The sequence below is a fragment of the Magnolia sinica genome, chromosome 14 (genome assembly GCF_029962835.1).
Source record: "Magnolia sinica isolate HGM2019 chromosome 14, MsV1, whole genome shotgun sequence".
Classification (NCBI taxonomy): domain Eukaryota; kingdom Viridiplantae; phylum Streptophyta; class Magnoliopsida; order Magnoliales; family Magnoliaceae; genus Magnolia; species Magnolia sinica.
In genome coordinates this window covers 68510990-68537831 of record NC_080586.1, presented here as the reverse complement: position 1 = coordinate 68537831, position 26842 = coordinate 68510990, and the positions used below count along the sequence as shown (strand labels likewise).

Sequence of the window (26842 nt, the reverse complement as noted above, 5' to 3'; positions counted from 1 at the left end):
TATTGTAGTAGTGGTTGAGACAGGTCTTATTGGAAGATAAGCCAGTGGGTTTGTTACCATAACTGATTGGGAAACTTTAAGTTGCTATGTTTTCTTTATGTAGGCATGGTTTATTTTCCCTTGTAAGAAATAGATTCTTTCATATGCATATTACTCCTTTTAGTTGGGGATTTATTTTAGTGCTCAACTAGTAGTCCTTGGAATATTCATTTGAGCGGGACAAACTGGAAATTTAGCGGGCCAAACTGGAAATTGAGCGGGCTAAACTGGAAAATGAGCGGGACAAACTGGAAAATGATTGGAAATTGAGCGGGCAAACATGGAAATGAGCGGGACAAACTGGAAATTGAGCGAGACAAACAGGAAATTGAGTTGGCCAAATTGGAAATTGAGTGGGCCAAACTGAAAATTGAGCAAGCCAAACTGGAAATTGAGGGGGCCAAAATTGAGCGGGCCAAATTGGAAATTAAGCGGGCAAACGTGGAAATGAGCGGGACAAACTAGAATTTCAGCGGGCCAAATTGGAAATTTAGCGGACCAAACTTGAAATTAAGCTGGCCAAACTGGAAATTGAGTGGGATAAACTGGAAATTGAGCGGGACATTGAATGAATTTCAGTGGGCCAAATTGGAAATTGAGTGGAACAAACTGGAAATTGAGCGGGCCAAACTGGAAATTGTGGAAGTTGCAACTTGCTCATTGTCAAATTGCCCTGGGTATACTTCTAAATTCAAATCAGCCATTTGAAACCAGTGAGGTACTAACAACAACTAGGTTGCGGTGCTGAGTTGTAGTCAATGGGTAACAGGCAGTGCAATAATGTGATTGTCCTGGTATGCTTCCCATATCCACCAAATCATCCTTTTTCTTGTTACACTTTTATTTTTTCTTATATAGGTGTAGATTCTACCAAAGAAAGCAGCTGCTTTACGGGTCATTTATATCTCAAATTATCATGCCTTAATCTTTTGTAACTTTTCCTCGGTACTGTCATGTGGTTGATTGAAATGTTCTTTTGCCATTTTCCCACATATGTTGGCTTCACTTGACTTTCTTAACCAAATGTACCTTTTCTTTTGTGTTTCTTTTCTTTTCTGCTCAATTTTTTTGTTTTCTGACATTCCTCTTAATTTCCTTTGTTCCATTGTCATCTTTGTATCATCGTGTAATTGTCCAGCCTTAGTTTAATGCTCCGGTGCTCCTGGCAACTTCGTTTTACACAATAGATTTGAACAGGGCTCCTTATGCTTGTGTCAAATACTCAGCCTATCATATCAGTGCCAATATATTACAACATAAGAAATTAAGTGAGGCAGCATAAGAAATTTAGTATGACAAACTGAAAATGAGCGAGGTTACTTAGAAATTGAGCAAGACAACCAAAACATTATTGCATGAGAGAAAATATATTACAACATATATCATACAAAACACTAAATAAATTACAAAGTATGCTACACATCAGGTATGGGAAACTTGCACGTCCGACGATTATGTCCGGATTGTTTGCATCGACCGCACTTTAATGTTTTTGATTCTTCTCCACGTGAGGGAATTCTTAACTTTTTTGGTCTTCCAGATGGCCTCTTCTGTCCCGGGGGTTTAATTTTCGCACAGTACTCCTTGAAGCCATCGGTAATCTCCCATTCGCTCATATCACGTACTGGGTACACCGATTCGTTATATGTGCTCAAGTAATTTTGCACTGTGTAGAATGGGGAGCAGTACGAGTAATGAGGAAGATTGTAATTTATACATGAGGACAGGGCATGCAAACAAGGGTACCCCTTCATGTCAAACTCACGACATGTACATGAAAGCGAGCTGAGCTTGACTGTATCATTATAATTTCCCACGACGTGGTACTCATCTCGAGAAATCGGATGACAGCGAACATCTCGCGCCTTCTGTATAAGATCCTTCAACTGTTGCTCCGCCCATGGTGTCAACGGACCGACAAATGAGGCTGCAGATTCTCTTCTCTTGTAAAATAATTCTTGTATCTTACATCTTACAGCCTCTATCAATTTGGTAACAGGGTATTCCCGCGCTTCTTTGAAGAGGGCGTTAACACACTCAGATATATTTGTGGTGACCAAGTTGAATCTTTTACCTGTAAAGTGAGACGATGCCCATCTTTCGTAGCCGATTTCTGTCAGCCATGCATGTACTGGGGGGTTGGCCATTTCAATATCATGCATTAATTTTTCAAATTCAGCCCTCCTGCAAGTCTTAACTGCCCGCCAGTAGTATATCTCCAACGACTTGTCTTTAAAGGTGTCCACCAAGTTTCTATAAATATGGTACGCATAATACCCATGAATTGCATGTGGGAATACTTGGAGAACCTCTTTTATTAAACCTTTATGTCGATCGAAAATAATCACAAGACCCTCCAGATACCCTAACGCATCGTTAAGGTAGGTAAGGAACCAATTCCAACTCATACTGTTCTCTGATTCCCCGATGCCAAACGCAATTGGAAATATACGATTGTCCCCATCTAAGGCCGTGGCGATGAATAGAACACCCTTGTATTTACCCTTTAAGTGTGTCCCATCAATGGCTAATACCCTCCGCATAGAATTCTGAAAACTTCGAACGCATTGTCCGAGCGCTACAAAACACCTCTCAAACCTCCAAGTCTCTTGGTTAACGAGCACGGCAGTCACCGTCCCTGGGTTGACCATCCTCAACTCATGCAAATACAGGGGGAGTTGATTGTAAGAGTCTTCGTAAGACCCCATCACCTGTTTAATTGCAAGCTCCTTAGCTTTCCATGCCTTCCTATAACTGATAAGAATATTATATTTCTCTTGCACAGCGAAGATAATATCACGTGGCCTCAAACCTAACCGTTGCTCAATGCGGCTAACAACCAGATCACATGCTAACTTATTGCTTGCTTGCCGGTGATCACTCTTCATCCACGACATGCCGCACGTGTGTTCTGACATATAATTTCGTATCTTGAATATTCCGGTATCATTCAACCGACTTGCGTCAACCCTCCAGTTGCATTTATCTTCAAAGCACACCACGCTAAATCTGCTGGAATTTGAGTACAGTACCTTATACTGGAATTTATTGCGAATTGCAAATTGGCTTAGAACATACTGGCATCGACTCTTGTCCTTAAATGTTTGTCCAACAGCTATATCGATCGGTTCACCCAACGAATCTGTATATTCTAGCAGTGCTGCATTGGTGAATGCAGCATCATCAAATGGCACGGGAACTTGACGAGTGATGAAGTTTCCGCTTTTAGCAAGGTCTGAAAGCGGAGTGTCGCTTACACGTACAGCTCGGGTGGTGGATGATGATGGCAGATCTGCTGTTGTTGCTAAAGGCGGTGCCATATACTCATAAGTGAGGTTAAGGTCACGTGCCCAGCTGACTTGGCTACTCACAAAGTTTGATGTTTGAGGCGGCTCGGGCAGTTGATCATTGCTCACTACCACTTGTAATGGAGATGCCCTGTATTCAAATTCCACGCCATGCTCCTCAGGCAAGCTATCTATGTGTGTTTTCCAATTAATGTGTTGCGTTGTCTCGATGACTAAGGGAATGAATTTATCCGAATGCTCCAACTGTGTTGCCAGGAACTCTCGCACGTCATCGTCGTCTGCGATTACAGTTGGAGGGATTGATTCATTTGTGTAAGGATACATTACTTTCATCCTAATATCACAATCTGTTGGTTGACTCTTAATAATCCTGTAAATTCTAGATAGAAGCTCCTCGTACGTAGTCTCGACATGTAGTGAAAAAGTTTTCGAATCCCCACCAGTGTACGAGTATCGCTTGTTCTCATATTTAATCTTCCCGCCATAACAGCAGATGATTCTCGTAGTAGACATTATTTGAAAACCGATACAATGACATTATATTAGTGAATCATTAAGCCATGGAAGCTTGCCATAAGACAAAACTCGATTAAATAATAGAGGAGTGAGTACTGACGTTCCATAATAGATGACGAAGATACATAGCTTAAGGAAATAAAATGTAAACAATGCGTTAATTTTTTTTAAATAAACAAGAAGAGCTTATATGGATTACAAATTCAGAGATAAGAATGATTTCATGTGGTGCTTGTTAAATTCAGTGATGCTATCTATCATGGGATATCCATATAGTCTTCTATTTTAACAAGGGACAATTCTATGATGGCCTAGTACACTTTCAAAAAAAATATACAAACCTAACATTTCTACATGAGGATTTGGGTTCAAAATATGTTAAACTTACATATATTTTCAAAGATAGTCTCAACAAGTAGAGTCTAGGGTTGAAATTTCACCTAAAATTTCACTATTAATTATTTCTAATTGTTAAAGCACACGAGAGATGTTGTTTCTGATCAACGAGATGTATTTGAGGATTCGAAATACAAAATCCTAATCTCAATATGCTCCATTTAGTGCTGGAATTTTTTTCTCAAACCTTTATACATTTGCTTCTAGTTAGTGCTAATTGCTAAAAGTTATGAGAAATATCATCTCTAACTTATGAGATTTCTTATTGAATTTTCATTGTTAACTCCTAGTGCGGGTTTTAAGTGTAGGGAGTGCTTAAATTGGATCTAATGTACAATGTAATGGGTAAGGAACTGCTTACAATGCCTAAACTCATTTCACCTACTGTCTACTGAGTGCCTTCGCAATGTCATTTCAACTAAGGAAAATTATGGTAAAATTCAAATCCTAAGTTACTAAAAAGTTCAATGAAGGTCAAGTTCAAGGAACATTCTTGTTTAGTCTAATATACATCATAACAGATTGTTTGTTCTCCCATAATTCCTAAGTTTAGTTCTAAGTTCAAACAATCATTCTAAAAGTTTTTAATGGGGACCTACGTTTTGTTCCTAGGTTTCATGGTTATGCAATCAATCTCCTAGAGAACTTAAAATATTGAGTCTCTATCTTCTCAAATGTCATAATTCCAGAGTGATTCCAACCAAGTTTGAATGGCTATTCTAATGATTTTAAGGGAACCTAAGTTTCATTTCTACGTTCAAACAACTAAATCTGAAATTTCCTAAGGTCCTAAACTTTTACGTCGCTAGGTTCGCAATTTTACTTCTTCTGAGGGAATTCTATATAGGTTCAATTAGCTATTCTAGTAACTGGAGCAGCATGTGGCTTACATTGAGCACCCGGTAAAGCTCATATGTCATGGGTGGATGTTATACATCATGGCATCATGGTACCCACGTACATCCCTTAAATTTTGTCCAGATTGCTCTTTAAATTGTACATATTATCAAATCATTATATTAAACATCAACACATGAATTTAAGATGGATTCTTATAATTCCTCTAAGCTCAAATGACAGCCCACAAATGTGTCATATCAATCTCAAGTATGGTTAAGCAATTTGGAATATTTAAAAGTTCATTCAATATTCAACAAATATTCCACATTGTATGGTGTATAAGACAAAATAAAATGTAATTTGACGGTTCATGTCATATCTACTAGAAATATACCTATATTTAAGCAATTACAAATGTACCATAAGGGGATAGAAGGCTAAATTCTCTACACATGGTTAATTAGAATTAGAGTAATAAGAATTTAAGCATTACATCATATACATTAATACTAAATATCAAGCACTTGATAAATTTGAGCGAGGTTCGGATAAAATGGAATAAACCTCAACTAGAATTAAGCGCGGCAAACATGGAAATGATTAAGGCAAACATGAAAATTCGGCGACGCAACCTATAAATTGAACGAGGCAAACTAGAAATTCAACGAGGCAGCCTATAAATTGAACGAGGCAAACTAGATATTCAATGAAGGAAAAGCGAAAGTTCAGCGAGACAGGCTAGAAATTGGGCAAGGCAAACTACAAATTGAACGAGGGAAAAATGAAATCGATCGAGGGAAGTTCGAATTTGAGTGACACAAAATAAATAATTGAGCAAGGGAAGCCTGGAAATTTAGCGACGCAACCTAGATTTTGAACAAGGCAAACAAGAAATTCAGCAAGGGAAGAGGGAAAATTGAGCAAGGTAAAGTATATATTGAGCGAGGCAAACAAGAAATTCAGCAAGGGAAGAGGGAAAATTGAGCAAGGTAAAGTATATATTGAGCGAGGCAAACTAACATTTGATCGAGGAAAGCTGAAATTGAGCATGGCAAACTGAAAATTGAGCGTGGCAAACTGAAAATTGAGCATGGCAAACTAGAAATTGAGCAACACAGACATGAAATTCAGTGAGACAAGAATGAAATTCATTGAGGCAAACATGAAATTTATCAATACAAACATTAAATTGAGCGAGCCTAGCATGAGATCGAGTTGGCAAACATTAACTTGAGCAATTCTACCATGAAATTGAGTTAGGCGAACATTGAATTGAGCGAGCCTAGCATGAAATTGAGTTGGGCAAACATTGAATTGAGCGAGCCTACCATGAAATTGAGTTGGGCAAACATTGAATTGAGCTAGCATAGCATTAAATTGAGCTGGGCAAACATGAAATTGAGCGACTCTAAAATGAAATTGAGTGAGCCCTAAAATGGAATTAAACAAGTTTCACATGAATTTGAACGATCAACGCATAAAATTGACTAAGCCTAACAAATGAAATTATAAGAGCCTGACATGAAATTCACCGAACTTCACATAAAATTCGATGAGTAGTCGATCAATTGTCGTTGACTTCCACTCGTCTCAATTTCTGTGAGTTCTTTCTTCAAATTAAAGTGTGCAATGGCTAAGTTTGACCAAGCACCTTTGCTGAATTACAAGCTGAATTTCCACAAGTACTTAGTTAATCGTTGTTCAATAATACAAAGGAAAGAATCTATAAACCACACTAGGGTATTTTTTTTTTTTTAATATCTGTTCCTCCCGCAACCGTAGCCTCGCTCAATGCAAGTTGAGGACGAATGCTTTCAAATGAGGGATTAATTTGTACCTTTCTGAAGATCGGAGGTGCAACCACTTTGAAGGATTCTACGTAACCCTCACCAAGATAGAAAATGCCAAATGTAGAATGATAATATGGAGATGATAAAGTTCGAATTTTAGTAAGGGAAATGATAAGTAAAACGGCCGTGCGTCGGTTTTTCGTTGCAATGGAACGTAGGGATGTGTACCGAGAAAAAGCGCATGTGTTTTCTGTTAAAGGGAGAGGAAAAGCAACGGCAGTAAAAAGGAGGGGTAGTTTCGTCCTCAAAGTCGCTGTCCGCACGTGCTAGTCTAACTTGGTAACTTAAGTTTGTCTTCCTTCATAAAAACCGCTGGGTAAAAGGTTTTGTCTACAGTGGTCATTTTCTCTTGCTCTTTCTATCCATTTACTACCGAATCAACAAAGGAAATAATAAGAAAAAGAAGAGTGTGGTCCCACCACAGCTACCATGCAAGGCGATCCAACATACGTTGTCATGCCTCATCCCATCCAACGTACGTTGTTGTTGTTGTTGTTTTGTTTTTTTGTTTTTTTTTCACGCGCACACAACACACACACCCACACGTCGTAGTGGGTGATATCAAACCCAAGACCTCATGTTGAAACTCCTCAAGTCTACCGCTGAGGTAAGGACTCAACCCTCAACCATTATTGTTCATCTAGTGGGACATACCATTGATGGGGCCGGCCTTTCAAAAACCACTCCCATCATACAGCCCTAGCCATTAATTTTATGTGCCTTTCAAGCGAATGGTGGTCCATCCTTAAACATTTATTTTTCATCGTCGTCCATTGAAGGCCACCAATCAAGTTGTAGGAATGCCCGATCGATAAATAAATATTTCCATGTATTTCTTGATCCGTGGCCATCTAAGGGAAAAATCGATAAATAAATATTTCCATGTATTTCTTGATCTGTGGCCATCTAAGGCAAAGCCAAGAGGGCCGTCCAATTATTAGAAAGGATATATTCATTTTTATTCTTATCAAGATTTGATTATGTTGTAATTAATTGCAATCTAATTACTTTTGAGGCCATTCCTCTTGTAATCCAGAACTATACTCAATGAAAATATAAGCAATTATTGTAAGTGGTAGGACATGGGTAGCATGGTGTATTTCATCTCTCTCTATCAAGGGTGAGTGGCGGTGCCAACAGGCTGGGTGAAGGCTGCCGCCACAAGTAATTTTATTTGAACCATGGCTAGATTCTGACCAGTCCATGCGACTCGCCCAAGATCGCTTGGACTCACGTAGACCTGATCTAATTCAACACCACAACTCATCTAGACAGACCGGCTCGAACAAGTGGGCCACTCCACCCTCTATTCATGCCCCTGATTCAAACAAGTCTCCTGACTTGGACCAATTGCCAAATCCTTCAACCATAAACCTAACTCTAACCCGGGCTAAACTCAAGCTACTTATAATTTGTGGACCCCATTTGATTGTAATTAGGTCAGGGTGAATTGATCCATCTCAACCAGGATGACCCAACTCTGGTTTTGAATTGAAATCTAGGGATAAAAGTCCACCAAACCTGACCTAGTCAGTGGATATATACATACATGATCCAAATAAAATCACGTGGACCATAACCATATCGACCGCAAACTTGGCGGGCCACCACAAGCACAGACCATAGCCAAAGAAGTCCATGGCTAAGAGTTTCAATGTGTATAGCCAAGTTTTTGCTCACTAAAATTGGAATATAACTATCTAACAGCAATGTTAACTGTCCACTACAGAAGAAAGTAAATCAGTGGCTGAAATCAACCACATCAATAGGACCCTCTAAATAGTAGGGAGTAAATTAATCAGTGGCTGCAATCAACCACATCAACAGCCACAATAGCCACAAGCACTGTCGAACCATGCCACTCTAAAATTGCATACATACACTCAGTGGCCCTAATGTGCATGCCTTTGGTGGACCACGCAATAGCTTCACATTCAAATACATGGTTCTTATGCAAGTGCTTTATTATATGTACGAACATTACTTTTTCACATCAAGCTAGCTTCTCGCAAAAGACCTTTTGATAACATGAGAAATCTACTACATACAACAATCCAAACGGATACATAGAAGGATGGCCCACTTGAGATCCCACACTAGCCGTTCACTATGGTCCCACCTGCAAAAGGCCCACAAACATCCATCAGGGAGAGAGATTATAAGACAACCTTAAAATCTTTTCTTCATATGGTTGCTGCAATTTTTTTTCTGGTCATGGTGGTTTTTGGGATCTCCCATTGAAAGTGGGAGACATCATATCAATGATCTTGATGAACTATCATAAAGATACACAGTGGGCCTACTTAGGCTGGGCCCGGCCTATTTACAAAAAGCATTGAATTTTATACCCTCTCCAACCTAGCTCAAATCAGGCCATGACCAGAAGCCTTATGGGCCAGCAGCCTCATTGACAGCCCCAACGGCTACCAACAATGCAACAACAACAATAAAAGAACGTACCATTTGGGTGGAGGACCTGGCCAGTGTAGTAAGATGAATCACTGGAGGCGAGGAAGACGTAGGACGGCGCAATCTCTTCCAGCTGCGCAGCCCTTCCCATCGGCACCTCTGTCCCAAAGATCTTCACCTTCTCCTTACTAAATGAGGCTGGAATAAGTGGGGTCCACACGGGCCCCGGCGCCACCCCATTAACACGTATGCCCTTCTTCACCAGCTGCAGCGCAAGCCCCCTCGTGAACGCTATGATCGCTCCTTTGGTCGACGAGTAGTCGAGGAGCTCCGGGCTACCCTTGTATGCAGTCACCGACGTCGTGTTGATGATGCTACTCCCTTCTCTCATGAGCTTGAGTGCATGCCTTCCATACCAATGTGAAAACAAGTAATAATCATGATACATTTTCGCCAACATTTCTAATCGTTCTGAAATGTGGACAGTTCATATCATGGGCCCAGTTATGAATGGAGCATATACTGGAAGAGCCCAATGCACTTGGACCACTTTTAACCATCCATTTTGGTGACCATAAATCAATTACTTGAATTGTCATCAATGTAATTTTTAAGCTATGTTGCACTCAATGGTATATATGGAGTATTAAATTTGTATATCTTTAGACATGCAATCAGGAAGATTGGACCTTGGACCGAGTAATGATGGGACCCATGTCAGCATGGACAATGATCTAGTCCACTCCATATGGTGGACTCCCACAAATTAGCGATGGCAATGCGCTACGGAGTCAATCCTCTGTTATTCGTCAAATAAGGATACCATGATTACTTGCTTTTCATGGGTTCACACTAAAAGAAAAAACAAACGTCAAAATATTATCAAAAAAAGAAAAAGAAAAAAAGAGAGAGAACGAGAAAAGAAAAAACCCAATAGAAAGAAAGAGTTTCTGGAGCCATTTGCACTCCCTGCTCTCCCTCTTTTCTCTCACCTTCTCTCCCAGCTTTTCCTCCTCTCTTAAGATTTTTGTTAGGTCCAAACTCATGCAATGATGAGGTTATCTATGTGTGGTCATGGATGCATGCTAATATGGAATAGGTATATGGGATTTTTCCCATTCATTAGGTGATGTAATCATTTATTATTAATGTTAAATGCTCGTTACAAGCTACAAAAGTTTTGATTATCCCATTGTTTCCTGTGGTGTAGTCTACCTTCAACTTGGCCATTCTTTGATTTCTTCTCATGCCATGAAATAAACTTGCTATATATTATTTTCCCTTTGTCCAGGTCTTTGTAACCTTATCCATAGGTTAGATGGTAGGAAAAACTTTATGGTGGACCTTAAAAAGTTTTAATGGTGGGTGTTTAACAACCACTGTTTTGTGTGGTTTGGTTTCATGTTTGATACATTTTTTGAGAGACATGGGCATATTTGGTTTCCCAATCTAGAATGGAAAATGATTGTAAAAGAGTTATGACTATTTACTCATGTCACTTACATTTGAGTTTGATGATTTTGTTACATTGATTGTTTCACCCTGTAATCACTATAAAAATAGTGATTTTAAAAAGTAAAAATATAATGACAATATTTTATTCTAGAATAAAAGAACATTGGATCTTCAAATTGCTTTCTTTTGAAAAATATCAAACGACCTTCATCATCAATTTTTTTCATTGCTTTTACCATTTTCGTCTATAAATAATTCTTGTAATCTACCAAATTATATCCAACATTCTGTCGACCACCCGCTTATCTAGTCATGAAATCAAATGTTGTTTTTAGGTTTATATCTGAATTATCACAGTTATCGGCAACTATTTCTTAAATAAATTTCCGTTGTGATATTAACAAATGAGCTTTTTCAGGAGATTCAAGAATATGATTATGATCAATCTTAAGATCAGTATCATGATATTTCCCATCAACTTTCAATCTAATTTTCATGTGCCTCACCTATTTTTGTTTCATCCCGATGATGCTTCACATTAACATCACGTTTATCAAATGAACGTTTATCTTGCTTGGAAAAAACAAAATCTCTCATTTTCAATACACGTCCTATTGTCTTTATTTACACCATGCTTCTGAATACTGAAATCGACTTTCCTTCCATAACTATATGTAGAATTTATGTTTTAAACTCCATACTAATTTCTGAATTCGTTACCTTCTCATCCATGTTTGGATCATCTATACCAATTTTCACTTCTGAATCAATGTCTATATCATGTCGTGATTGAGGTATAAAATTCACCAGGCATGGCGTGTAAGAAGCCATAAGACCTCTATGTTCCATTGACCTATAATGTCGAGAAATTTAACATAAGGACTATAATTATAAAAAAAAAATACATAAAACATATATAACCCGTCATCTAACATAAAACACTTCAAATAAATATAAAAACACTTTAAATAAATATAAAGGGTCACTATTAAGAGCAATTGACAAAAATCATCCCTAAATCTTATATAATCTGTGGGTCACTAGAGTTTTAAATGGCCTAATGAATGCCCTAGAATGATCAATCACAGTGGGCCCGACAAAGCTTCTGGTATGGTTGTCCATCTCTAAGTAGGTCTTGGTGGGGGTAGTACCCAATCCGCACCTCTTACATGATCCACCAATGGTTTGGATGACCAATAACCATTTAGACCGTATGAAGCTTTCAATGATGATTGTTTAATACCACCATTGTTACCACTTAAGATCTAGACCTACTTTATTTCTCGGCCCATGTTTTAAAATAAGCCGGCAAATTATATAGACAACATAGATACACAACACACAGCAAGGTGGGCCCCATAGTCAGAGATTGCACCCACCTATTGGATCGAGGTTGCAACTAATCAGCGATGTCCTAATTTTGTGAGAATCCATTCATCTAGGTGTGGTGTGACAGTTAACTGGATTGAATGAAATATACACTTTAGAGAGGACCCCATATTCTTTAGAAAGTTTCTATAAGACCTTTCATCTCAAGGAGCACCAATTGCACTGAGTAAACTCTATGAGCCCACTATGATGTATATGTCATATCCATGTCATCCATTCATTTTTCGAGGTTCTTTCACGACATGAGCAGAAATTGAAGAATGACCAAGTTGAAGGTAGACCACACCACAGGAAATGGTGGGATAATCAAAACTTTTGTGGCTTGTAACTAGAGCTGTGCACGAGCAGCAAAAGCTCGGTAACTCGCTCGACTCGGCTCGAAAAATCTTGACTTGACTCGAAATTGGCTCAACTCGAGCCGAGTTCGAGCTGATTTTTGGAGCTCGAAATGAGTTCAAGCCAAGTTCGAGCTTGACCCAGCTCGACTCGAATAATACTCGACTCGGTTCGACTCGGACTCGACTCGTGTATAGGGTGTATATACCCTTCCCAAACAAAAAAATCCTACCCCTTTTGAAAAGTACCCCGCTCGTGCGTCCAACCCCTCTCTCCCAGTCCTCCCTCTCTTCCGGTGGCCGGCGAGTCGTCTGTCCAAAATCTCTCTTCTCTCTCCATCATCCAGTCATCCTCACCTACCCTCTCTCTCTCTACTCTCTCCCTCACCCTCAAGCCTTCTACCCTTGTGGCCCTGCCAGTCCGGTGTTCGGTCGCCCCTGCCGGCTGCCACTGCTCAGTTCAGTGACCGGTCGCCGCCAGTCCTGTAATTGTTTTATTCAATTTCAAACTGAAATCAGAAATCCAAAACCTACTTAAAAACTCTACTCGAACTCAGACGAGCTGAGCACGAGCTACTATTCCGAGCTCAAAGGTCGAGCCAAGCCGAGCACAAGCTAGGACTCGAGCGGTCTGAGTCGAGCACGAGCTGGGCAAAGCTCGGCTCATGTACACCTTAACTTATACCAAGCATTTAACATTGATCATAGATGGTTACATCACCTAATGAATGAGCAAAATCCCACATACCTGTTCCATATTAGCATGCATCCATGAACGCATAGATAGCGTCGTCATTGCATGAGTCTAGACCGAACAGAAATCGTAAGAGGAAAAGCTGTGAGAGAAGAGGGAGAGTAGGGAGTGCAGAGGGCTCCAAAAACTCTTTCTTTCAGTTGGGTTTTTTTTTTCTCGTTTTCTCTCCTTCCCCTCCCCCCCTTTTTATATATAATATTTTGACATCCGTTTGTTTTTTCTTTTAGTTTTTTAAAAAGTGAAGAAGTGACGTGAACCAATGGAAAGCAAGCAATCAGAGTATTCCTGTTTGACAAATAACAGAGGATCCAGACTTAGTGCTATGCTATGGCTAGGGTAGAGGTTAACCCTAGTCCTCTAAGACTAGGCCCTATTTTTTAGCTTAGTCTACGAAGACAAAGATTTAAATGATCAATGGTTTGAATCATCCATTATCAATTTTTATTTTTTATTTTTTGTCATTTTTCATCTACACACAAATTACATCGTATAAACGTTTTGGATCATTGAAACGTGAGGCCCACATGGGGTTGGTATTGGGTTAGGCCAGCCAGCATGCACCATTGATGTAGAGCGGTTCGCGAACACTTTCATGGCAAAAACCCGGGGACGGACAGCTTCCATGATGCCCCGAATCCGGCACTCGACTTCCTACAATAAGTCCCGAGTTCGGCGCACCACAAGGAAGATTTTTGACTGAATTTTTTTTTGTATATACATATAATAATACCTGAGCATGAAGATCCATGATCAAAATACCAAGCAAAACTCTCCATTATAAATCCTAATGGTTACAAGTACCATGCTTTCTAAGGGTACACGACGTTAACATTGCCAAATCGAAAAAAAGATACAATGCATCGAGAAAGCTAAGTCTTCCAAGCTACTCCTGTCCTGAAAAAAATGAAAAATAGGAGGCTTAGGCAAAAAGCCTAGTGAGTACACACGTGTATGCAGTGTATCCTACATGCAGGCAAGATAAATATGCTACAAGGAAATCATACCATAGCCATAACCATATTATATGCATCCATAATCACATCATCATCATCATATTGTCATGCCATAATTATACAATATCGAAAATACTGACAAGTCCATGAGTCATACAATATCAGAGTACGCAATATAAATCAGCATGTAAATGAGGAGTTATAAAGAGCCAAATATCAGATGTCGAGGATGCAATGCAATATACAGTTCCTGATGAGTTCACGAATACCGTCAGCCGTATCTAAATACTGAAACATAGTAACCCGAAATGCTAAATGTTACTAATGCAATGCAACATGTGATGCGAATGAAATGACTATGCTGGAGTGAAGTCGGGATGGTAGTACGTAGTATCGCAGACTATGGGGTCTATCACAAAGGACTTCTATCCAAACTAGTCCCATACCTAATTTGGATAGTCAGACTCAATGTGGTAAACTCCTGATCTCAGGTTAGTCGCGCGCCCCAACTGAAATCCTGGCCATTACGAAGGCACACGTAACAAATAGTTGCACACCACCAGCCTAAGTGGATGGTGAATAAATAAATGAATGAGTATACAACCCCTGCTCAATAAGTCCACATATCAGAACCGTTCCTCTTTGGGATCATCACCGGGGTTTAGTACACTCCAAATGACACTTTCTCTCTCCCAGCTGCATAGTCCAAGTGAGCGTAAGAAACCTCACTATCCACCTGACCAATAGTTTACCAATACCTATCCAGCACGTCGATAGCAGACCCATTCATGAGATGGTCAAACTTAGCCAAGCTATGTCCCTACCCTCGGGCAGGTAAGGCCACACCCCCTCCCAACCGACCACGACACAGTGGGAGACGTGGCCTCCTGGTATTCGGCACTTGGGCGCTCATGTATCCACTCGGTCTCGACGTTGAGGCATCTCATGGCCTCAGAGGTTTAGGAATTTTCACTCAGGGACATCTATGGCACCCGTATGCTAGAACCAAACATTTCTGGTGTCCCATCTGGCCATCCATGATATGCCTGTAGAGGTTACGGCCCTGATGTCGCTAGGGCACACAATGCAAGATGCATGAGTCATACAATACAGTCATGCATCAATCCTGCGCATACCGTGCACTCATGTGAGATAACCTCCGCCTATCAGGGAGTCTCATAACAATCTGCCCAACGACATATGCAATGGTCAACCACATCTCATAACAAACATGCAGATGATGCGTATGGGCATGTATAATGATGCTATGCTGTCACATACTCATAATCAGTATCAATAACCGGCCTCAACAATCGGCTTCGACAATGTGGACATTTAACCAACATTGCCCCCAAGGAATGACCCACATAAACATCAATACATACATCATGGTGAAATCACACATCACATCGGTCCTCAGATACATCGCTTTGGGTCTCACACAAGGGCCGCACATTCATCGCATTGGGCCTCACTCATGGGCCGCATATACATCACATTGGGCCGTATCATATGGGCCTTACACATCGCAATGGGCCTCGTCACATGGGCCATGAATACACCACATCAGGCTTCACGACCCATGGGCTTCAAATACACAAGATGTGAGCACTACACATGAGCCTCAAATACATCACAATGAGCCACAACCCATGAGCTTAAAATACATCTCAATGAGCCACGCCCATGGGTCTCAAATACATTGCAAGTGGCCTTAAATCTATTTCACAAGTAGGCCACATACTTGGGCCTAATTCACATCACCATGGGCCACATCACATGGGTAGGAAATACATCATAATGAGCTTCATCATATGGGCCGAAAATATATCTCAATGGGCCTATGATCAATCTGTCACAAGTCCTAAGTTCATGTACTCAGGAAGTTACACCATCGACATAGTCCATGAGTCTGAGTAATCACACAATTTCTCATATGCCTACATGGTCTTATGGCCACTCTATTATCAGAAGTCCGTATGGTTGAGTGGCCACACAAATGTCACTCTACTTGTCATAATAAGGGACTTAAGGTGAGATGGTTACTTATTATTGTTATTATTATTATTATTATTATACCATATTTCGCATAATGGGGCAACTGCTTTACTAAATTTTCACGAAGCCGGGCGGCCAGTACCACAATTTCACATAGTTTAGTAGTCACCAAAGCACTACTTGATCATATGGTCGGGCTACACGTTCCCCACATACCCACATGATTTACGGCTATTCACGTCACGCATGATCACAAGATTTATGAGCTACATATTTAGCACCATTTTATCAAATCTAGTTATCACTCATCCCGTCAGTGATCATATGGTTAATGGCCACAACAATCACAAATCTACTTAAACAAGTAGTCACATGATTGCCCCAATTTTCATATAGTTAGGTGAGCTATAATAAATCAAGCACTCTTATGTGGTAGTCCACACAACTTCCACCAATCCACACTACTAGTTAGGCCACTCGAGATCCCAAATTCCTATAGTGTAGTGATCCACATGATTCCTACCAACTGGCGGACTAAATGAGAAATAACTATTACAATAGGCACCATGAAAACGACTTAGATTGCCGTAAATATATAGGTAGCTCCACACTTTAAAATGATCTAATCAAAATAGATGAATGGCTAGTAAAACATGTATATTAGGTGGTCCATGATCGATTAAAAGGAATAGATGGATAGATTTCTCATAAACATTACTATAACTCCAGGAAATATTTAACGGTGGACAAGTGATCAATATTGCTCCCGTGGCATGAGATTTGAATCTGACTAGTCTATGGAACCATACCCTAAAATGATGAGGATAAACCGATGAAAGGCATAGATCTACATCATACTACAAAGTGGAGTCCATGGCCAAGGAAGCATCCCAGCATATAAGGGCATACTAGAGCCTAAGAATTTCTAATGGTTATTACACTGTTTCTACTTGTAGCATGGCCTGGCCCACCTAAAATTGAGTTCTACTTCATCTTGTGTCCACGGGCAAGAGGTGGGCTCACTTCCTAAGTGACTGAAAAATACATAGGCAGTGTGGGTATACAACACATGCACCTAGGTGGGCTTCACATGCATCACATTATGTCCAGGGAAGCTTTCATTGGTAAGCATGCAATTCCCTTTCCTTATTATTATTATTATTATTATTATATTTTGTATAATTGTGGGTCTCATTGACATGGTGGGGTTCACCCCATGAACAGTTCATATAACAAACAACATCATAGCTGATACCACCCACTAGATGAATGACATGGATATAAGGTACATACGTCGAGTGGGACTTATGACACATGGATGGTCTAAATGATGGACGACTGGGATGTAAAATACATGTAACGAGTTGGCTCCATGATCTAATGGCTGACCCAACTTTGGTGATAGTCACACATCACAGTAGAACTCAGAGGATTTAATAGTAGCGAATTTTATTCCCACTGTTTCTTATAGTGTGGTCCACCGAAGTTGTGGATCTGCCTCATTCTTTTACTCATGACTTAAAATGGTCTAAAGGAGTGGATGAATGGCCCAAATATACCTTTCAACACTAAGGTGGACCCCAGAAAAATCTAAGTATTTTGTGTACAATTTCCACTGTCCAAGTGGCATGGCCTACATGAACTTCTAATCGGCCTGATTTTTGGGACCATACAATAAATGGTGCTAGTAAGATGGATGAATGGTGTGGATTTAGCACATACATTGTGGTATGGCCATGATCGGCCCACAAAATTTTACCCCAAATGTGGACGTCACTTCCTCACACCATTATTTTATTTTGATATTATTGTTATTATTATTTGTATATTTTCTCATCAAGGTGGGTCACTTGAGAGATCCAGTCCATCCATTGTGTGTGTCTCACTTGGTGGAGGGGTCAGTCCAAGTTTCAGATGCATCAAAGTTTCAGGTGGGCCCCATCAAGTACTTTTGTATATTTTAGCATGTCTTTACATGATTTTTGATGGTGTGGGCCACCTGAGTTCCGTGTATGGCTAAAATTTGGGGGTGGCCCATTTTTAAACGGGACCCATCAAGTGCATGGGACTGATGTTCGACACACATCATGGTGGGGCCTGTGGTGGGGGCCACCTCTTTCCAGCGTCAGCAGAGACGCTGCTTGCTGTAGCGTTAGTTTTGCATTTTTTTTGTTTTTCATATTTGGGGCCCACAACGGGATGATCCAGTCCGTCTATTGCGTGTGTCCCACTAGGTTAAGGGGTCATTCCAAGTTTCAGATAAATCAAAATTTCAGGTGGGCCCCCAGAAAGTACTTTTATATGTTTTAGCATGTTTTCACATGATTTTTGATGGTGTGGCCTACCAGAGAACTAGATTAGCTTCATTTTTTTGGCTCAACGCCTAAAATGATTTGAAAAATTGAATGGACGGCGTGGATTTGATACATACATTATGGGTGGGGCCCACAGCGCCTGCCCCTTTTACAATGCAGCTGGGATGCTGCGCTAATAGCATCTCACTCCCTCTATATATTTTTTTAAAAAATTCATTTATTTATTTATTTTCTTTTATATATATATATATATATATTTTTATTTTTTTTTGTGCACATGTGTGCATGGGTGTGTGTGTGTGTGTGTGTGAGTGTGTGGCCAGCCTAATGGGCCACACTTAGATGATTTGAATGTCATACAAACATTTTTGTGGGGCCTACTATTAATGGGTCCCACATGAACTCTATAATAAATTAATTTTATTTTATTTTTATATGTTTTCTCCTATCCATCCACACCATCAATAACATCATCATCATTATTACAATTTTCTTTACCATCAATCATACTATTTTCATCATCCACACCATTCCTAACATTTATTGCAATTATCATCACCATCAATCATACTATCTTCATCATCCACACCATTAAGCACATCATTATGATCAACATCATCTCCACCATACAAAAACACAACAAAAACAAAATAAGAATGAGTAGGGTGGGTGTACTCACCTTCATGAATTAGATGGATGGTTGAGATGGAATTGATGGTTGAGATGGATGGAAGGGATGAGATTGATGGAGTTGATGGCCCACCAAGATCACTCCTCTCTCTCTCTCTCTCTCTCTCTCTCTCTCTCTCTCCATGGAAAATGGTGAAATGCTAAGGGATAGAGGGGTATTTATAAAGAAATGGATAAAATTTTGGTTAAGTTAAGCTAATGTGATTAATATTATCTTAGGCTAGGATTATGGTACTTAATTCATACTTTGTAATTAATGGTGGATTAAAGGAGCATGGGATGGCATGGTGTGGTGATGTCATGCATAGTATTTGGCATGGAGAAAGGTTGACTTTTCATGCACATGAGAGAGAAGAGGTATGGGTATGTGACATCACACACATGGGTAGAGATTCTCTCACCCATGTGTGGCATGTACATGTGTGCATGACATGTGTAGTGCACATGTGTGGAATGAAATACATAGTGTCATGCACACATGATACACTTATTATTCTTCACGGCTTATCTCACTAACGGAGTATCATACCGACGCACAGGTGGTACCTCCATGATCGCGGCGATGGGGCGGTCGATATGAGATAGGTTTCAAGGTCTTGAGGTCCCGGTCAATTGGGTGTGTACTATGAACGGCCAATCTAGGTCTAGCTAAGGGTATCGATCATTGTGCATATATGCATAGAAACTAGTACGGAATGGGGTTCGCGAACACTTTCATGGCAAAGATCGATAGATCAAAAAAGGCCCGATGGAATGCGAAAATTATCTAGGCTGTGAGAACCTTAAAAGAGTCGTATCTCACAAATTGGAATGAGTTTTTTGACATATCATATATGATTTTGGGGTAGGAGAAGCTACTTTAGCCAACCAACCTGCTATGCCTAGTTTACCATGCCGGATTTGCGAGATTCCATTAGATTGACAGTTAAAAGTCCATTTTATTTTTATTTTTATTTTTACTATAAATAGTAAGTTTTAATTCGATCATAACTTTTGATTTATGATCCTTTGAGTTGTAGGAGTCACGCCCAACATGAAAAGGGCTTAGAAAAATTAAGAGAATAATGTGGTTAGGCCAAATTGGACACTTACTATTTTTGGCCGAAATTCATGAAGTCTAGTAGAATGATGATCGTCTATAAATAGTATGTTTACCATTTATAGTAAGTCTTGTTTTTAGATTTTTAGGGTGAGTTGGAGTTTTAAGTGTAAAACTGTATTAAGGTTGGACTCATTATTTAAATGATTATAATTTTGTCTTTATTAGCAATCAATTTATTTTTAAATTTATCATGAATTATTTCTATTTCATCTCTCATGGATTAGAAGAAACTCTATGAGGAATCCAGAGAGCTCCGTGGATTTGGAGTAGCTATACCTGAGAAAGACGCTGATCAACCTCATCATGTCCTTCCATGTGTCACCCATGTAGGCCATTCTCTAATTAACCAAATGAGTAATTAGACCAAATAGATCATTACCTGACCATGAAGAAGTAAGAGAAGATATTAGTCCTAAACACCCTTTCAAGCCTTACTTCAGTGATCTCCTCGATGCTGCTCGATCGATATTGCTCAGCGGCATTGTCCACTAGAATATCAATCCGACCAAACATATTATCAACCTCGTCGACGACCCGCTTACAATTCTCATTGAAGCCAAGATCGGCCGGTAGGGCCAGCACATCCCGGTCATTATTCTTCACTTGCATGAGCATGCAGAGGGTGTCGGTCGCATCCTTGTCTTCCTCAGACTTCACATATGTGAATGCTACCTTCGCTCCCTCGAGCGCAAAGCAATGGCACACGGCCCTCCCGATCCCTGAATCACCACCAGTCACTAGGGCCACCTTCCCCTGCAAATCACATGCTACATATCACAACTCAACCATACACATACAACACATGCACATGAAAATGCATATGGTAGCTACATTGCTTGCATACAAACACCATTTGCCAGGTTCCATCTTATACATGTTGCTGTTTGATAGGCCCGGGCAAGATTTTACAATGGGAGGAAAGTCTTCCCTGATCAGCAGATCAATTTCTAAGTACTGTCTATTTATAGGCCACAGATCTAATGGTTAGGATCTTCCAATCTGTGAGATTCATGTGTGTGTGTGTGTATTCAAATGCATACATAAGGCAGGTATGTGCATACATAATGAAAGCATTTGGATCCTTAGAAAAATCACTTTAAGAAATGGATTTCCATTTCCAAATGAGCTAAAATGTGCTACTCAATTTCCATTTCCAAGTGAGCTAAATTGCAATACTCAAAAATGGAATTTCATTTCCAAGTGAGCTAAAATGTGTTTGGCTTCATTATTGTTTTTGGAAAATCTTGTCCAAAAACTTGAATGAAGTACCATCTAAGGGAAAATGGTAAGGTTTTTTTTGTTGAAGTCTCTTGATATACATTGATACATCAGCCTTTAGTAGCTCAAGCTTTCAGAGCAAGTGGTTATTTGATATGATATTAGGCTAGAAAGTGAAGTGTTCGAATCCTGAATCCTGGGGTAGCAAATATGTCTTTGTAATATGTTTAAATTCCTTGAGTGAGTCTTACTCTAAATCTTGATTGGACTTGGTTTTGCAAAATGTATTTTAAATTTAATTAATTACTATCAATTTTATGATTTTTTTAAACCATTCGATATGGCCAACTTTGTAAGGCCGTTTCCATTACGTCAGATGTGCCTATTTAGATCTGGAAATACCTTACATTTGATAAGGTGGTATTCATCTACAAATAGAAAAAAAAAAGAAAAAGATTTTCTTAATGTTTCATAGTGAACAAAAAATCTTTTTTTTTCTCCTCTGCAAAACTCAATTATCTCTCTATCATAAGGCGTACAAGGAGGCCAAGTAGTGATTTTGGTATCAAATTTCAGGCAGCTTGTGCACACTCTTGAAATCATATGTTGGACAATTATATCCCTAGAGATAGGGCATTAGGAATCTACTGCACCAAGAAATCATATTAATGGATGCAAACTATCTCAAAAAAAAAAAAAAAAAACCATTAAATTTGATCCTTGATCAAGCGAGAAATTTAATCCGCTCATTACCCGTGAGGGTATGACTTTTCTTATTTAATATATCAGCAGTGTTCCATTGACAAGAACTTAACTTCCAAAATACATGCATATTTAGTTAAGAGCACCCCAAGCATATTAGGCAGTATATATATATATATATATATATATATATATATATATATATATATATATATATATAATGAAATGGTTCTATGTTGTCGACCTCATGGGAACTTTTTCCATGAGGTCGAGCTGTGTGGGCCCCACCATTATGTGTGTCGTACATCAACACTGTGTATCCCAAAAATCAGCCGTATATGGAACTCAAGTGGGCCATACCATCTAAAATCATATAAATACATGCCTAAAACATATAAAAGCACTTGGTGGGGCCCACCTGAAATTTGGATACGTCTGAAACTTGGTCTGACCCCTCATCCAAGTGGGACACACATAATGGATGGTCTGGATTTGTGAACCACATGTCAATGGGCCCAAAAAATGATTATGAATGTTTTAATGGGAGGGTAATCCCTCTCAACTTTTGCATGTGGTGTGGCCCACACAAGTCATAGATTGACTTGGTTTTTAAGCCCGAGTCCCACCATGAAATGGTGCATCTGATTGATGGGGTGGATGTTGGACCCGCATCACGGTGGGCCCCACACAACTTAACCTCAAGGGAAACCCAAGTTTTTTTCAAACAAAATTCCTTATATATATATATATATATATGTATAGAAGGTTCTATGCAGTCGAGCTCATGGGAACTTCCCATGAGGTCAAGCTGTGTGGGCCCCACCGTGATGCATTTCGAACATCAACACCATCAGTCAGATGCACCATTCCATGGTGGGCCTCGGGCTTAAAAATCAAGTCAATCCATGACTCATGTGGGCCACACTACATACAAAAGTTGAGAGGGATTATCTTCCCGTTAAAACATTCATAATCATTTGTTGGGCCCACCGAGATGTGGTTCACAAATCTAGTCCATCCATTATGTGTGTCCTACTTGGATGAGGGGTCACACCAAGTTTTAGACGCATCCAAATTTTAGGTGGGCCCCACCAAGTACTTTTATATGTTTTAGGCATGCCTTGACATGATTTTAGATGGTATTGCTCCCCTGAGTTCCTTATACAGCTGATTTTTGGGATATCCCATAATTTAAAGGGGACCCATTAAATGCACAGTGTTGATGGTCGACAAGCATCATAGTGGGGCCCACACAGCTCGACCTCATAGGAAGTTCTCATGAGCACGACCGCATAGTACCTTTTCTCCGTATGTATGTGTATATATATATAGGTGTGTGGATGCATTTTAAACAAATACCTCAAGTTTGCCAGAGGGCCTGTATTCAAGGCTGGTGGACTGTGGAGTGGGGTCCATAGCATGCTCGTTCCCTGGTTGGCTCTCTTGCTTTTGGGGTGGGAACTGTTGTCCACCAGATGCCATTCTCTTCCCTATATTTTGATTCTGAAATCTTGTTTGGATGGGAAATGCTATTATTCCTTTCGATTGGAAATGAAACAAGTTCCCAAAGGTTACTGAGGCCAAAGCTCTACAACATGTGATTGTACGGCCCAGCATGACCAGCCTCTGCGGGGTTCGTGGGGTGAGAGGTGTTGAAATAGGAAGTGCTTTAGATAAACACGTGTCACGGCACGTGGCACCTGCATGGTCGAACGTGGTCCTAGGGCTGTTGCGTGTATGGCACGCGTCGTGGATGGACGAGCCGTTAACTTTTTGTGTCGCCTTCCGAGGGGAGCGGATTAAGTGAGATCCCGGCCTCGGACGCGGTTTGGCCAGTCACGCTGCCACTAGCCACTGGCTAGTGGTCGTTGCTCCGTGGGCCCCACTTTTATGTATGTGTGTTATCCATGCCGTCCATCCATTTTTATACATTATTTTAGGGCTTGATAATAAAAAAGGAAAAAAAAAATAGTAGAAATGATACTTTGTTTGTGACGAGCATGACTTTCCTACTTTCCTATATCGTCAGTGGTATGTGGGAGTTAGCAATGCAATATTAAATGCAACGTATAATAATACGGTCCAATTAGATTGCAACAACCATAATTTTCTTGATTTGAGACAAACAAAGGATCCAGACTCAAAAAATAGAGGTAGATCTAAATCTTAGGTAGACCACACCATGTGAAAACATTGAATGTCCACTATTAAAAATCTCCCAGGGCTCACCGTAATATTTATTTGACATCCAATTTATTGATTAAGTCATGCAGATTTGGATCAAAGGAGAAAATAAATATTAACAAGACTTTTATGGCCCCAAGAAGTTTTTAATGGTAAACATTCAGTCAATACTGTGTGGTCCACTTGAGATTTAGATTTACCTCATTTTTTGAGTTCATACCATAAAATGATTTGAAAAATGAATGTGTGGCATGGATGAAACATATACATTATAGTGGGCCCACAGAGCATTGACCATAGCCATTGGCTAGTGGCAGGGTCACTACCTAGAGGTGTACACGAACCAAGCTACCTTGGTTAGCTTGCGCGACTTGACTTGAAAAAGCTTGATTCAACTTGATTCGAAGTTGAGTTTGAGCCGAGTCGAGCTGATTTTTTTAGCTCGAAAATAAGTTCAAGCCAAGTTCAAGGTGGCCTCAGCTCAACTCAACCCGGATCGAACCCAGCTCGAATTGAACTCGGATCGAACCAAATCGGTGACTCGGCTCACCAAGTGTTTGATTAAATGACTCAAAGAAGTGTGGTTGGTGGCAAGAAGGGTATGTATACGAAACTAACACCATTTTTTTTCTTGATTTTTATGCTGCTTAGAAGGTATTTGATAAAATATTCGTAAATCCATTGCTGCTGTCTCAAATACAATGAGATTTTGAAAGTGCAGTTCAGGTGTTTGTGAAAATGTTACAACGGTGAACTCGGCTCAATCTTGGCTCAAGCTGCTAACCGAACCGAGCCAAGCTGGTCAGTCCGGCTCGAGGACTGAGCCAAGCTGAGTTCGAGCTGAGGTCAGCTAGTGGCCGAGCCGCGATTTGACTCGATGTAGAGCCCTAGTCACTAGCCAATCCGTTTAGATACTAAAGGTTGAGTAGCGAGACTTGCTACTAAAGTGACGTCACCAAGGTCTATGGGCCCCACCATTATGTATGTTTTGTATCCACGCCATCCATCCATTTGCAGAGATCATATTAGGGCATGATCTAAAGAATGAGTCAGATACAAAGCTCAAGTGGACCCCACCACAGAAAACAACGGAGAGAGTGACGCCCACCATTAAAAAGTTCTAAGGGCCACAAAAGTCTTTGATCAAGCTGATATTTGTGTTTTCCTTTCTTTTATGTCTGCGTTAACACATGAACAGGTTGGATCTCCAATAAACATCACGGTGGACCTTTGTAAGGTTTCAACAGTGGCCATCACTCTTCCCATTGTTCTCTATTGTGGGGTCAACTCCAGCCTTGGATTTGCCTCATTCTTTGAATCATGCCTTAAAATGATCTCTTCAAATATATGGACAGTGTGGATACATTATCCCCCGTGGTGTGTGGTCTATTACGTGTGGGCTCCTCAGAGTTTACTCAGCACTGACGCGGATTGAATACTGACAGGTTGAGTGGCGTGTCCGCCACTGAAGTGACGTCACCAAGTTATGTGGGCCCCCACTATGATGTATGTGTTGTATCCACACTGTCCATCCATTTTGAGATATCATTTTAGGGCATGAGCCAAAGAATGAGGCAGATAAAAGTCTGTAGTGGACTCACCCCAGAAAACAGTAAAGAGAGTGATCCCCACCGTTGAAACTATCCTAAGGTCCACCATAATGTTTATTTGAAATCCAACCTGTTCAAAAGTTAAAAAAAAGTCACGAAAGAAGGGAAAACAAAAATGTCAGCTTCATCTAAAACTTTTGAGGCCTTTAGAAGTTTTTAATGGCGGGCATCACTGTCCCCACTGTTTTCTGTGCCGTGGTCCACTGGAGCTTTGGATTTAACTTATTCCTTGGATCTTGCCCTAAAATGATCTCTCCAAATGGATGAAAGGCGTAGATACGGAACATACATCATGGTGGGCCCACGGAACTTGGTGACGTCACTTCAGTGGCCAGTCTGGCTACTCAACCTGTCAGTAGCTAATCCGCGCCCCCAAAGACGATGGACCTTATATATATATATATATATATATATATATATATATATCCACACCGTTCATCCGTTTTTGCATATCATTTTAGAGCATGATGTCAAAAATGAAAAAAAAATAAAAATAAATCAAATACATAGATAAGTGGACCATACTCTAAGAAACAGTGGTGATTGAACAATCTACATTAAAAACTTTTTAAGGCGCACCTAAAATATTCCGTAGTATTTATTTTCCATCAAATATATTGATAAGGTCAAATAAGCCTGAATGAAGGGAAAAAAACAAATATCAGCTTCATCCAAAACTTGTGGCCCATTAATGATCAATCACCACCGTTTCCTATGATACGGTCCACGTAATAATTGGATCTGTTTTTTTTTTTTTTTGGGGTCAATGCCCTATATAG

At 40.0% G+C, this 26842-nt stretch overlaps 1 protein-coding gene across 1 annotated transcript; it reads right to left on the bottom strand.

Moving 5' to 3' along the window:
- Nucleotides 1-8836: 8836 nt before the first annotated feature.
- LOC131226072 (glucose and ribitol dehydrogenase-like) lies at nucleotides 8837-23903 on the bottom strand. The gene is made up of 4 exons (XM_058221747.1): nucleotides 23629-23903; nucleotides 20729-21102; nucleotides 9410-9765; nucleotides 8837-9068 (listed from the first exon to the last, which is right to left on the bottom strand). The coding sequence occupies exons 1-4, from the start codon at nucleotides 23884-23886 to the stop codon at nucleotides 9046-9048; spliced, it is 1011 nt and encodes a 336-aa protein (XP_058077730.1). The 5' UTR covers nucleotides 23887-23903; the 3' UTR covers nucleotides 8837-9045.
- Between the last annotated feature and the right edge of the window lie 2939 nt (nucleotides 23904-26842).